General features: G+C 46.6%; 1 protein-coding gene across 1 annotated transcript; it reads right to left on the reverse strand.

Annotated features, from left to right (window-relative positions):
- Window positions 1-386: 386 nt before the first annotated feature.
- LOC121284620 (tubulin alpha-4A chain-like) lies at window positions 387-12,367 on the reverse strand. Its single transcript, XM_041200137.1, has 4 exons — window positions 12,226-12,367; window positions 4,580-4,802; window positions 3,026-3,174; window positions 387-1,522 (listed from the first exon to the last, which is right to left on the reverse strand). Exons 1-4 carry the CDS (start codon window positions 12,226-12,228, stop codon window positions 542-544), a joined length of 1,356 nt encoding a protein of 451 aa, XP_041056071.1. The 5' UTR covers window positions 12,229-12,367; the 3' UTR covers window positions 387-541.
- Window positions 12,368-14,728: the final 2,361 nt, after the last annotated feature.

Genomic DNA, 14,728 nt, shown 5'->3' on the forward strand with positions numbered 1-14,728 from the left:
ACTTTTAATTTTTAAAATCCCAGAAGTGTTACTGGACTTCTTGCTCTGGAGATCAGGGCATTTTCTTCTCATTTTCAGATACAAAAAAAGATTGTGGCCTTTAAGCCAAGTTTCCCGCTGGGATTTGGTTTGTGCAGCAAGTTACATCGGCTGTGGTCAGAACAAATGAATTCAGCTTTTCAAATTGGGATTTGAATTAATGTTCTCGGGTACTTAATTCTACTGAGGTATTTTTTATTGCAAGCTGTGGCTATAAAATGGCAGGAGAGCACCTCGCAAAACTCCAATTCTGCTGCAAAATCCTACTTGGATTTCATTTAATAATTAGACAGTCAAACGTTTCTCCAAAGCAATGTTAAAACATTTATTTTCATTACATGAAAACAGAGGAAAGTTTCCAAATAAGTATCTCAAATCTACAGGTTTAGTTTCTCAGACAATTCAAGTCAAATCGCAATCTCTCGATATCAATGGATTTTTAGACTCATCTAAATTATGTCAAGACAAAAGTGAGAAGGTCTACCCCCAGGTTGAATGGATTTCAGAATTCCTCCTTATCATCATCATCATCATCAGCTGTACTATCTGCACCAACCTCTTCATAATCTTTCTCCAAGGCTGCCATGTCTTCACGGGCCTCTGAGAACTCCCCTTCCTCCATCCCCTCACCCACGTACCAATGCACAAAGGCGCGCTTGGCGTACATCAGATCAAACTTGTGATCGAGGCGAGCCCAGGCTTCAGCGATGGCCGTGGTGTTGCTCAGCATACACACAGCACGCTGCACCTTGGCCAGATCCCCACCAGGTACTGCAGTGGGAGGCTGGTAGTTGATGCCGACCTTGAAACCAGTTGGACACCAGTCAACAAACTGGATGGAACGCCTGGTCTTTATGCTGGCAATGGCAGCATTGATATCTTTTGGCACTACGTCACCCCGGTAGAGTAAGCAGCAAGCCATGTACTTGCCATGGCGAGGGTCACACTTGACCATCTGGTTGCTCGGCTCAAAGCAAGAGCTGGTGATCTCGGTCACAGACAGTTGCTCATGGTAAGCTTTCTCAGCCGAGATCACTGGAGCGTATGTCGCCAGAGGAAAATGGATACGAGGATAAGGCACCAAGTTAGTTTGGAATTCTGTCAGGTCAACATTCAGTGCTCCATCAAAGCGGAGAGATGCTGTGATTGACGACACAATTTGGCCAATCAGCCTGTTCAGGTTGACATAGCCTGGATGCTCTAATTCCAGATTCTTTTGGCAGATGTCGTAGATGGCTTCGTTGTCTACCATGAAGGAACAATCGGTGTGCTCGAGAGTGGTGTGAGTGGTCAGAATGGAATTGTAGGGTTCGACCACAGCTGTGGAGATCCTTGGAGCCGGATAGATGGAAAACTCCAGCTTGGACTTCTTGCCGTAGTCGACAGAGAGACGTTCCATCAGGAGAGAGGTGAATCCAGAACCAGTGCCACCTCCAAAACTATGGAAGACCAGGAAACCTTGAAGACCTGTGCACTGGTCAGTCTGGTGAGGGAAAAAAAGGATAAGGAAATAACAAATGTTACTTCCCAAATAGAAGCAAGCATTACATTACCTGGTCCTTAAACTTTGGGTGTCAATAAAGCTACCTGCATACAGGAATGCTGCGAATACAAATATATAAAACTGATGATCAGGAACAGATCACATAGTCTACCAAGCCGCACCAAGATGCCTGGAGCTTCAAGACTAGGGCACTTACATACACCCCACCCCACCCAGCTCTGAAGAGGCAAAAATATCCAGGGTGAAAAGGGAGGGAAAAAGCACTCTGAAAAATTCCTTCCGATTCTATCAGGTGATTGAAACTCAGTTCAAAAGATGACACAAACCAGATAATGTCTCGAAGGAGTTCTGCCTTCTATATGGTGCACCCTCTGCCCAGACAGGAACACGTTCAGAGTTTCTGCCTTTCCCGGGAGATTGCAAGGCAGTGGAGAGGTGGGACGTAGTGGGGGGAGGGGGAGGGGGTGGGGCTTGTATAGTCATGATGTGATCGTGAGTGTGGGTCAGTCTTGCTGGATACAGTTGGCGTCCCCCTGCCAGTCAATTTCATATATTTGAAGGTAAAAGTGGATTTCCTGTTTGACTACACTGCAAAAGAGTGGGCCCATCGGTCCAAGGGAACAACCTCATTAGGCTTAATTGCCAATTGTTACAAGGTCCCTTGTTTAAGGGCGTGACCCTTTGCGAGAGGATTTTCTAGGTTTACAAGTCAAGACACTAGACTCTCATTACAGCACATGTATAACCAACTCCTGAATACACATCACCCCCTCCCCAATACTCATCCCCCACTCCCCAATACACATCACCTACTCCCCAATACACATCACCCACTCCCCAATACACATCACCCACTCCCCAATACACATCACCCACTCCTGAATACATGTCACTCATTCCCCAATACACATCACCCACTCCCCAACACACATCACCCACTCCCCAATACACATCACCCACTCCCCAATACACATCGTCCACTCCCCAATACACATCAGCCACTCCCCAATACACATCACCCACTCCTGAATACATGTCACTCATTCCCCAATACACATCACCCACTCCCCAACACACATCACCCACTCCCCAATACACATCACCCACTCCCCAATACACATCACCCACCCCCAAATACACATCACCCACCCCCAAATACACATTGTCCACTCCCCAATACACATCAGCCACTCCCCAATACACATCACCCACTCCCCAATACACATCACCCACTCCTGAATACATGTCACTCATTCCCCAATACACATCACCCACTCCCCAATACACATCACCCACCCCCAAATACACATCGTCCACTCCCCAATACACATCAGACACCCCCAATACACATCACCCACTCCCCAATACACATCACCCACCCCCAAATACACATCGTCCACTCCCCAATACACATCAGACACCCCCAATACACATCAGGCACATGCCATTCTGCAAATGAGCTTAAAGCTTCAAAGTCCATACCAACTTGCGAATTCTGTCCAAAACAGGGTCGATCAGCTCCTTGCCGATGGTGTAGTGCCCACGGGCATAGTTGTTGGCAGCATCTTCCTTCCCGGTGATGAGCTGCTCGGGGTGGAACAGCTGGCGATAGGTACCTGTACGGATCTCATCTGTAAAAGGCACAGTGCAACAAGTTACACTGACCACATCAGCCGTACACACAGATCAATATGTGGAGAGACTGGAGAAGCTGGGATTGTTCCCCTGAGAGCAGAGAAGGTTAAGGTGGGGAATTAATAGAGGTGTCAAAATCATGAAAGATTTTAACAGAGTCAGTAAGGTGAAACTGTTTCCAGTGGCAGGAGAGTCAGTAGCCAGAGGGTATATTTTACAAAAATAGCAAAAGAACCAGTGTCAAGACCAGGAGAATGTTTTTATGCGGAGAGTTGTTGTGATCTGGAATGCACTGCCTGATAGTGCGGTGGAAGCACATTCAGTAGGAACTTTCAATTTGGGAAAATTTTGCAGGGCTAAAGGGAGTTGAATGAATTGGACAGCTCTTTCCAAGAGCCAGCACAGGCATGATGGACTGAATGACATCCCCCTGTGCTGTAACCATTCTATGATGTACTACTAGCATTTTTGCCACATTTTAGCCTTCATCCCTATTAAATATAGCTACACCCGGGTGGGGGAAGAATTCAAAGTAGCTCAAAATAATTTCCATCTCCAACCACTTCCCACTAGCCAGTTTTAACATTTATTCTTTATTCTCTGTGCAGAGGGAGTAACAATACTGATTGGTATTAATCCTGGACATGTATCAAGACCTTGATAGCAGTACATAACAATCTCTATTTCTGCCTTGTAAAGGAAGACCCTCCCCATCCTCCTTCAGGTACCATGTCTGTAGAGGACATTGGCAACCATGGACCTCCATTGGCTTGGTCCATGATTATGCTTGGCAAAGTACCGCAGCGGTTTGCCATTGTCTGCTGACCAGGAAATTCTTCTGCTCTTACCACCCGCCATCAGACATACTGGAAGGATTTACAGGCTGATAATCAAGCTGTTTGGCCACATTATGAATGCACCTTCCTTGACCATCAAGTCCTGAAATGGGACTTGAACCTGGAGCTCCTGGCCCAGAGGTAGGGACGCTACCCACTGCACCACAAGACCTTGTCAGGAGGGTGATCAGCAGTCCCATTTACTACTTTCAAGGAACGGTTTTCCAAACATAAGCAGATATTCAGAGAAGGGAAAGATTCCAGTCAAGATTCAGGACCCTTGCGCCAAGAGCTAGAATCATAGAACAACTTAGCACAGAAGGAGCCAATTTGGCCCAACTTGCCTGTGCTGGCTCTCTGAAAGGACAATTACTGGGTGGTCCCTCAGCTCTTTCCGCATAGCTCTGTAAACCTTTCTCCCTTATCAAGTATTTATCCAATTCCTTTTTGAAAGTTCCTATTGAATCTGCTTCCACCGCCCTTTCAGGCAGTGCCTTCCAGATCACAACAACTCACTGTGTAACAGGTCTAGTAATGTGTCTTATAGGCTAATATTTCCCACTACCAATCACAGTTGGTTCCAGGTCCAGAAAGATCGCCCTGGGCACGTGCTTCCCAGTTCGTGTCTCACAGAAGAAAGTGTCAAAGGAGTCATCTGCCTCGCCAGCGCTTTTGTCATCAGCTCTGTGCCCATCAGACTGGATACCATGTTCCAAACAGTACAGCTCCCAGCAGGCATTGCCCATCTGGACACCAGCTTGGCCAACATGGACGGAGATACATTCACGCTGCAAGAGAAATGATGAGTTAGTGAGATGTGTGACAGGCGCTAAATGATTACAGTCCCCTTTAGGTAAATCAGAACATGCCAGGTCCTTCAATCGCACCTTCCAAACTCATGACCTCTACCCAAGAAGAACAAGGGCAGTGGAAGCATGGGAACACCATTTACTGCAAGCCACACACCATCCCGACTTGGAAATACATCGCCGTTCCTTCACTGTCGCTGGGTCAAAACCCTGGATCTCCCTCCCTAACAGCACTGTGGGTGTACCTACACCACGTGGACTGCAGTGGTTCAAGAAGGCTGCTCACCTCCACCTCAAGAGCAACTAGGGATGGGCAATAAATGCTGCCCTAGCCAGCAATGTCCACACCCCGGGAATGAATGAAGAAACAAATGTGAGAGTCACCTCATATTTAGAATTGGACAAATGAATAGGTGAGACCTTAAAATAAATGCTTAAAACAGAAGGCTGAGGGACACCCTGATAGAGATCTTTAAAATGGTAAAAGGTCGATAGGGTAAACATAGAGACAATGGTTTCATTTGTGGGGGAATGCCAAATCTAGGGGGCTATGAATATAAAGATAGTCACTAATAAATCCAAAAGAGAATTCACTCAGAGGGTGGTTAGAAAGTGAATCCTGCTACCACAGGGAATAGTTGAGGGCAATGGTTGTAGATGTATTTAAGGGGAAGTTAGATATGTGCATGAGGGAAAAAGGAATAGAGGATATGTTGATAGAATTGGATGAAGGAGGATGGGAAGTGGTTCAAGTATAGCATATACACCAGGATATACAAGTTCAGACTAACGACCTGTCTCTGTTTCTGTGCTGCACATTCGATTGTAATTCAAAGATCTATCAATTTCAGATTGAAAATTAAGAATTGATCTATCATTAATTTCTGTGTGTGGAAGAGAGTTCCAAACTTCTGCCATTCTTTGCTTGAAGTGTTTCCTAATTTCACTCTTGAAGCTGTGTCCCCTAGACTCATCAACCAGCGGAAATAGTCTCCCCCCCCACCCCCAACATCTACCCTCGCTGAGCCCCTTAATATCTTGAAAGGTTCAATCATATCAACCCTTAACCTTCTTAATTCCAGGGAATACAATGGGAATTTGTGTGCTCTCTTGTAATTTAACCCTTGGAATCTGAGTATTGTTCCAGTATCTCTGCTGCGTTCCCTCCAAGGCCAATAGATCCTTCCAAAGGTGTGGTTCCCAGAGCTGCTCACAGTAACTCCAGGTGTGGTCGAACCAGGGCTTTGTACAGTATGGTTACATTGGTTACATGGGGTTGAGCAGTCCCTGCTGGGGCTGAAGGTAACCGAGCATGGCAGCAAGCTGAGACCTGAAATAAGGGACACATAAGGAGATGGGACCAGAGGCCCATTTAAAGGCAGCAGAAGCAGATTCAGCCATAGCTTTCAAAGGGACTTGGATAAAATAATTGAGGGGGAAAGATTTGCGGGGCCATTGGAAAAAGATGAGGGAGTGGGACTAATTGGACAGTTCCGTCAAATAGCCAGCAAATGGCATGTTAGGTCAAATGGTTTCCTCCTGTCCTGTTATATTTCTATTATTCTATCCTGTCCCTGTTCTTTAGTACTTCCCCTCTAAAACCTATTCACCAAGTTGCCTCCCTCTTTGCTCTCAAAAGGCTCCCAAAAACCTCTCTCTCTCTTTCCAGTGTTGCCTTGGCTCTATGGTCGCACTCTTGCCTCTCAGTAAGTGGCCCGGATTTGCGGAATCACAGTCTTGTTACAGGGCAGCAGGAGGCCATTCGGCCCATCCTGTCTGCACCGGTTCTCCGAATCTGCAGTTCACCTAATGCCCGTTCCTCCCCAACCTTTTCCCGTAACCCTGCACCATCCTTCCCCCTAAGATAACAGTCTAACTCCCTTTTTGGGGGCCTCGATCGAACCTGCCTCCACCACGCTCTCAGGCAGTGCATTCCGGGTCCTAATTGCTCGCTGTGTGGAGAAAGCTTCTCTTCGTGGCCTGAATTTGCAGCTTGTCAGGGGAGAGCGACTGGTAGGCCCGGGAGCAGCCGGGAAACGAGACGCTGACCGCCATCAGCCCCCCCGACCGTGATTTTGTGCCGGTTGTGGCCGATTAATAGGCAGCCAGCATGAAACACGCACTGAGAAGCTCAGTGCTGCTGGGGTGGGGATTGGGGGGGTGAGGAGGGTGGGCACTGATGCTGGCGCGGGCCAGCGCTAGCAGAAAGCTGCCTGAAGGCAGAGAGCTGCCTCGGGGAGCTGAAGGCCTGAAAAGCATCAAATAAAGTGATTAAAATCAGGATATGTGCAAGTATCACAATCAGTTACCTGAACGTACACCTTCTAAAAATACCACCCATAGGTTTTTTTTTTCTCTTGCATTGAATAACGGACACCTCACCCCGCCTGTGGTTGAGGTTTCATGCAAAATGCAAAGTCCGCCTGGCCGATTTGCTCGTCTGCCAACCATAAGGTTGGATGGACCCCCAAAAAAACCAGACACAATTGCATCTTTAATGACCTTAATTGGTCTCTTAATTGTCGGCGGGCGCGCTTCCGAGTTTTGCAAGACCAAAATATCGCGCGAGCGCGGGGTGATGTCATCTCGCTCGATTTCACGTCCAATTGGATCGGGCGCATGTCTGACCACTGAACGAAAGGCTCTGCCCCATGTTGATTTTGCTTTTTTTTTAACCAATCTCTCTAAATCTGTGTCCTTTGGTTCTCAGTCCTTCCACCAATGAGAATAGTTTCTCTCTATCGATTCTCCCCAAACCCCTCATGATTTTGAACACCTCTATCAAATCTCCTCTCAGGCTTCTCTTCTACAAGGAAAACAGTCCCAACTTCTCCAATCTATGTAACTGAAGTTCCTCATCGCCAGAACCAACCTTGTGAATCTTTTCTGCACTTTGTCCAATGTTTTCACATCTTTGCTAAAGTGCGGTGCGCAGAGCTGGACTCAATACTCCAACTGAGGCCAAACCTCGAGCCCCGCTTTAAGAATCCAGCACCTAATCTAGAATGACACTTCACTACTCAGGGGGTGCTACATTGCCAGAGGTACCATCTGAATAGATGCAATGGCACTATGTAAAGAACATGGAGTTCTCCTGCTGTCCTGGCTGAATTCCATCGCTGGAACAATATGACTGAAATAGATAATCTGATCATTCAAATGCTCCTTGAGAGATCTTGTTGTGAGCTAAGAGTTTTCTATTCAGTTGATTGGTGCCTGTGTCTGCTCAGAGAACATTCATGTTCAGCGCAGTTCCAATGCAATGCCAACTGAGACAAGCATGGAACTGAATTGGGGGCGGCGAATAAAGAGAAGCCAAATGAATAAATTGGCCACCAAGTTTTCCGATCTAACTTCAGAGAAATGTAGTTCAGAGACAATGAGCAGGAGCTCAGTTTCTGAGTGAGTGCGCACACAGGCGTCATCTGCATACTGGAGATCAGTCAGTGAAGCTGGAGAGATTTTGGTTTTGGTTTGAAGGTGGAATTGTCTGTTCTGTTAATTGTCTCCTTGCTGTGGGTAATTTTGCTGGAGGTGATGGGCAGTATTACAGCGAGGAAGATGGAGGAGAGAATTGGTGTGATGAGGCAGCCTTGCTTGACCCCATGACCTCGGGCTTGGCAGGAGGCTCCCAGGGTGAGAGCGGAAAATCTTCACGGATGCCCTCAAAGTATCCCAGAAGAGGTCAAATATCCCCGCCAGCTCATGGGAGACCCTGGCTTGTGACTGACCAAAATGGAGAAGGTTTATTCGGAAATGTACCGAGCACATCGAAAGACTTCATCGGGAAGGTGCAGAGGCGAAGCTGAAAGATTGGGGGATGCACACAAATTTCCAAAAAACTCATCAACCCCACCCTTCAATCACCATCTGCCCTGCATGTGGCAGAGTCTGCAGATCGCAGATCAGATTTATCAGCCAACCCAGAACCCATCGAACAAGATGGAAGCAAGTCATCCTCGATCCTGGGAGACTGCCTAAGAAGAAAGAGAGAGGAACTGCCCTTCAAAAATAATCTACTGGCTGTGATTCTCCAAAGATGTGAACGGCGCTATCTAAATACAATTCTCTCTTTCTCTTGGTCTACGTGTTTGTGTCTCTCCACCTTGCCATTTCCCTTTCATTCCTCCGATTGCTCTGTAAGAAGCAGCGGTCTTGATACACTATTGGAATCCAAGCACTTTAACAAGTTTTTATTCCACTGATCAGTTCAAGTTGGCAATGCCTGTTTCTGCTCAGAGTGCATTTGTATTATGTGCAGTGCAGGAACACAACACTGAGACAAACATTGCCCTGAACTGCAGGCAGGAAATAAAGACTAGCCAAATAAATATTCCCGATTAGAGGAGTCATACTACAAAGGCAAAACATTGCATTGACAGTAGAGGGGAGGATAAAATGGCCCCTGTGTTACAAATATGGGTTTACAAGATTGTTATGTTTTAGAACCATTTTCAATTTAGGGTAAAATGAAAGGGGATCATGTGACCTGTTCTGAAATCTGCCTAACAACAGGCCTGAGTAATGTGGCTGTTAAAGTTTAAAAGGAGGCCCAGGTTGTTTGGTGGGGAAAAGGTGTAAGATGTTCACACTTGAAGACAATGGCAGCAGCATCTGCATTTACATTGGTTAGACCACTCATCTCCAAAGTCCTAGGGGTTGTGGAGAATGTTGGGTGGTAAACAGTTATGCTTTAAAACTGTCCAAGATAAAATTGGGGTCTCAAGCATAGCTAATCAGCATTCCTACCTGGATACAAGGCCCATTTGATTCATGTTGCCATAGAGATGAGCTTTGAGAAGGGAAGGGTTTCTAAGAGATCACTAAAAGTCACAGACATGGTTAATCTGCCAGGATCTTTGAGAGAGAGAGCAGCTAGAGCTAAATGTCTCTATGGTTCCCTGTGCAGGAATGCGTGTGGAGGCTCACGCTTGGATTGAAAAGACAAGGATTTAAAACAAGGCTGTAAGATTCACCTAGCTTGTGGTCAGAGGGAAAATCTCCAGGAAAAGAACCCTCACCATAGCAGGCAGTTCTGGGGTTAAAGGTTACCAGGCTAGGAAAGGAAAGGAACAGCAGTAAACCCATGGAGCTAAGAATCACTTTGGACTGGGCCCAGGAAAATTGGATAATTACTTAAGGGACAGTGTAAAATATAACCATGTAGTGGGGTTTTTGGTTGTGTTAAAAGTAACAGGGGAAAGTTCAGTCATGTAGTTTAAAGTATGGGTTGCTTACAAAAATCATTTTAAAAAGTTCTTTCACATGGGTGTCACTGGCTAGGCCAGAATTTTTATTGCCCATCCCTAATTGCCCTTAAGAAGGTGGTGGTGGGATGCTTTCTTGAACCACTCAGTCCATGTGATGTAGGTACACCACAGTGTTTAATCAATAGTGCTTTTTAGTCTGTTTGTTACAGTAAAAGTCTTAAAACCTGAAATCTTGTCTTGTCATCCTTTCAGCTATCAACTGGAAGTTGGAATTTCTACTTTTGAAGCTATCGGTCTCTACAGGGATTGTAACACCGGCAACAGGTCATTGTGCATAATCTTGTTATGCAAAAGGTACTTTGCATATGAGATGATGGCCTATGTTAACTCCTTCTGTAGCTGAGAAGGAACAACATCCTGCTTCTTGGTAGACATGCAAAAGTGATAAAGAGGGAGAGAAAAAGAAAAGAGGTAAGAAAAGTACATTTATAAATTAAATGTATTGCTTTCTAGAACACACACACGCACACACGCACACGCACATGCACACACACATACACACGCACACGCACACACACTTGTCCAGCACACAACACACAGCCAGAGGTGGATCAGAGGTGTTGATAGCTGCAGGCCATGTGCAGGTGTCAGTATAACTACAGCCCAGTTTCCACAGATACCAGAGGACAGGACTGCTGAGTGGAAACAGAACCTGGCCAATTCCAGCACTGCCAGAATGTAGGAAAGGGATTGGCACAATGCCAAGAAAAAGGGCAAAAAATGCAATTTGCAAAAAATATTATGAAGCTTCCATTTCATGGCTAGCTGCCATCACACAATCGGAATGCAGATTTAAGATCAATGCAATAGCTAACTAAAACCTGATAGATTTGATTAATATAAACCACTTGCCACATCACAATAAAGCAACATAAACTCAGTAAAAAAAAAAACACTCTCAGGTTTATAAAATGTAACAAGGAATCTCAGATTAACTTTTGGCTCACCTCCTCTTGGGTCCCCCCTTCTAGCCCCTTAAACCAAATTCTTCCTAGTCTGAAATGGCCCCTTTGCAGCAATCAGGAAAATGAGAGAAAAGCAGTCCGCACACGCACACACTCACGCACACACACTCATGCACACGCACACACACTCATGCACACACAGACACACGCTCACGCACACACACACTCATACACACACACACACGGTCAGGCACACACACTCGCACACACACGCATACACATGCACACACACACACACACACACACAAACACACACATGTACACACACTCACGCACACATACACACGCACGCGCGCACACAGACAGTTGCTCGCACACACGCTCATGCACACACACGCTCATGTACACACACGCACACACACAGGCACGCACATGCACACACAGACACGCACACGCACACTCACACTCACGCACACACACGCATACACATGCACACACACTCACGCACACGCACACACAGACACACGCTCACACACACGTGCACATTCACTCACACAGACACACTCACTCGCACAGACACACACACGCACACAGACATGCTCACGCACACACGCATACACATGCACACACACGCACACATGCAAATGCACACACACACAAACACACACGTGCACGCTAGAACTGATTCATGCGCCCATTAGGCGTTAGGATTTGGTTAGGGAGATGGGGGTTTCATTCCTGGGCTTTTGACCAGTTGCCAGCTTGGACTCTACAGGGCAGGGATTAGGCAATGGCAACAGTCAGTGAAAATACCCAGTCCCAAGGCGCGAGGGGGCAAAGTCAGCCTCGATCCAGACACAGATACATTCTCCTTTTCCTCAATAAGATTCCATTTATTCTCTAAGGAATAATTAAAACATTTTTTTTTTGGAGAATTTCCCCATTGGGATCAGTCTGATTTAAAGATATTTCGTCTGGTCCTCTGCTCGCCCTCCAATTTAACCCTGATTCACACACCTGGACTCTGTCTCGCTTCACCCCTCACCTCCAGCCATGAGTGATCCCTTCCCGAAGACCTGAATGGAGCACGCGAACTGAGCTCTGAGCCTCCAAAAAACACAACTAGCTTCAATCCACATCTTTAAATTAAAACAGAACAAAAACTCCCCCTCCTAGTTTCAACAGTTTAAAAGTCTGGGCAGCACTGACCTAATTCAGCTTACTCACCATTTTAAATGTCCTTTCTCTCTCCCTCTCTCTCTCTCTCTCTCTTTCTCCGAGCTGGCTGGTGTTAGGAAGAGAAGCCGTACAAGAGCTGGTCAGCTCAGACTGGGAACAATAGTGAAGAAGGCAGCAGGGGAAACAACGGAAAACATCTGTCCTGGGACCCTATATATACAGCTGTCACGTCACAGGCTGGGGGCTTGGTTTAAAAAAACATTACAGCAATTGAAATTGCTAAGTGCTGTAATCATATGACAGAGGCTAGAGGGGAAAGATGAATACAAAACCTGTGGAGGGTGGGAGGTAACCCACACAGAAAGGGGCTGTCCTCTCCTCATTATGCAAAATATATGAAACAAAGGTGTATTAACAAACTAGTTTGCATATGCTGATGAGGTAGTTCTGTAACTAAGTTGTATATATACATATATACTATGTATATACAAAAAATGTCTAGGTTGGTGGTTGGATGTGGTGTTGGTTGTTGGATGTGGTGTGATGGTTGGATGTGGTGTTGATGGTTGGATGTGGTGTGATGCTTGGATGTGGCGTTGGTGGTTGGATGTGGTGTGATGGTTGGATGTGGTGTTGATGGTTGGATGTGGTGTGATGGTTGGATGTGGTGTGATGGTTGGATGTGGTGTGGTGGTTGGATGTGGTGTAATGTTGGATGTGGTGTGATGGTTGGATGTGGTGTGATGGTTGGATGTGGTGTGATGGTTGGATGTGATGGTTGGATGTGGTGTTGATGGTTGGATGTGGTGTGGTGGTTGGATGTGGTGTGATGGTTGGATGTGGTGTGGTGGTTGGATGTGGTGTGGTGGTTGGATGTGGTGTTGATGGTTGGATGTGGTGTGGTGGTTGGATGTGATGGTTGGATGTGGTGTTGATGGTTGGATGTGGTGTGGTGGTTGGATGTGGTGTGGTGGTTGGATGTGGTGTGATGATTGGATGTGGTGTGATGGTTGAAAGTGGTGTGATGGTTGGATGTGGTGTGATGGTTGGATGTGGTGTGATAATTGGATGTGGTGTTGATGGTTGGATGTGGTGTGGTGGTTGGATGTGGTGTTGATGGTTGGATGTGGTGTAATGTTGGATGTGGTGTGGTGGTTGGATGTGGTGTGATGGTTGGATGTGGTGTTGATGGTTGGATGTGGGGTTGATGGTTGGATGTGGTGTGATGGTTGGATGTGGTGTAATGTTGGATGTGGTGTGATGGTTGGATGTGGTGTAGTGGTTGGATGTGGTGTTGATGGTTGGATGTGGTGTGATGGTTGGATGTGGTGTGATGGTTGGATGCGATGTGATGGTTGGATGTGGTGTGATGGTTGGATGTGGTGTAATGTTGGATGTGGTGTTGATGGTTGGATGTGGTGTGATGGTTGGATGTGGTGTTGATGGTTGGATGTGGTGTGATGCTTGGATGTGGTGTAATGTTGGATGTGGTGTGATGCTTGGATGTGGTGTGGTGGTTGGATGTGGTGTGGTGGTTGAATGTGGTGTTGATCGTTGGATGTGGTGTGGTGGTTGGATGTGATGGTTGGATGTGGTGTTGATGGTTGGATGTGGTGTTGATGGTTGAATGTGGTGTGATGGTTGGATGTGGTGTGATGGTTGGATGTGGTGTGATGGTTGGATGTGGTGTTGATGGTTGGATGTGGTGTGATGGTTGGATGTGGTGTGACGGTTGGATGTGGTGTAATGTTGGATGTGGTGTGATGGTTGGATGTGGTGTTGATGGTTGGATGTGGTGTGGTGGTTGGATGTGGTGTGATGGTTGGATGTGGTGTGGTGGTTGGATGTGGTGTGGTGGTTGGATGTGGTGTTGATGGTTGGATGTGGTGTGGTGGTTGGATGTGATGGTTGGATGTGGTGTTGATGGTTGGATGTGGTGTGGTGGTTGGATGTGGTGTGGTGGTTGGATGTGGTGTGGTGGTTGGATGTGGTGTGATGATTGGATGTGGTGTGATGGTTGGAAGTGGTGTGATGGTTGGATGTGGTGTGGGGGTTGGATGTGGTGTGATGATTGGATGTGGTGTTGATGGTTGGATGTGTTGTAATGTTGGATGTGGTGTGGTGGTTGGATGTGGTGTGATGGTTGGATGTGGTGTTGATGGTTGGATGTGGTGTGATGGTTGGATGTGGTGTTGATGGTTAGATGTGGTGTGATAGTTGGATGTGGTGTAATGTTGGATGTGGTGTGATGGTTGGATGTGGTGTGGTGGTTGGATGTGGTGTTGATGGTTGGATGTGGTGTGATGGTTGGATGTGGTGTGATGGTTGGATGCGATGTGATGGCTGGATGTGGTGTGATGGTTGGATGTGGTGTAATATTGGATGTGGTGTTGATGGTTGGATGTGGTGTGATGGTTGGATGTGGTGTTGATGGTTGGATGTGGTGTAATGTTGGATGTGGTGTGGTGGTTGGATGTGGTGTGGTGGTTGGATGTGGTGTTGATGGTTGGATGTGGTGTGGTGGTTGGATGTGATGGTTGGATGTGGTGTT

Source organism: Carcharodon carcharias, chromosome 12 (assembly GCF_017639515.1).
Source record: "Carcharodon carcharias isolate sCarCar2 chromosome 12, sCarCar2.pri, whole genome shotgun sequence".
Lineage (NCBI taxonomy): Eukaryota > Metazoa > Chordata > Chondrichthyes > Lamniformes > Lamnidae > Carcharodon > Carcharodon carcharias.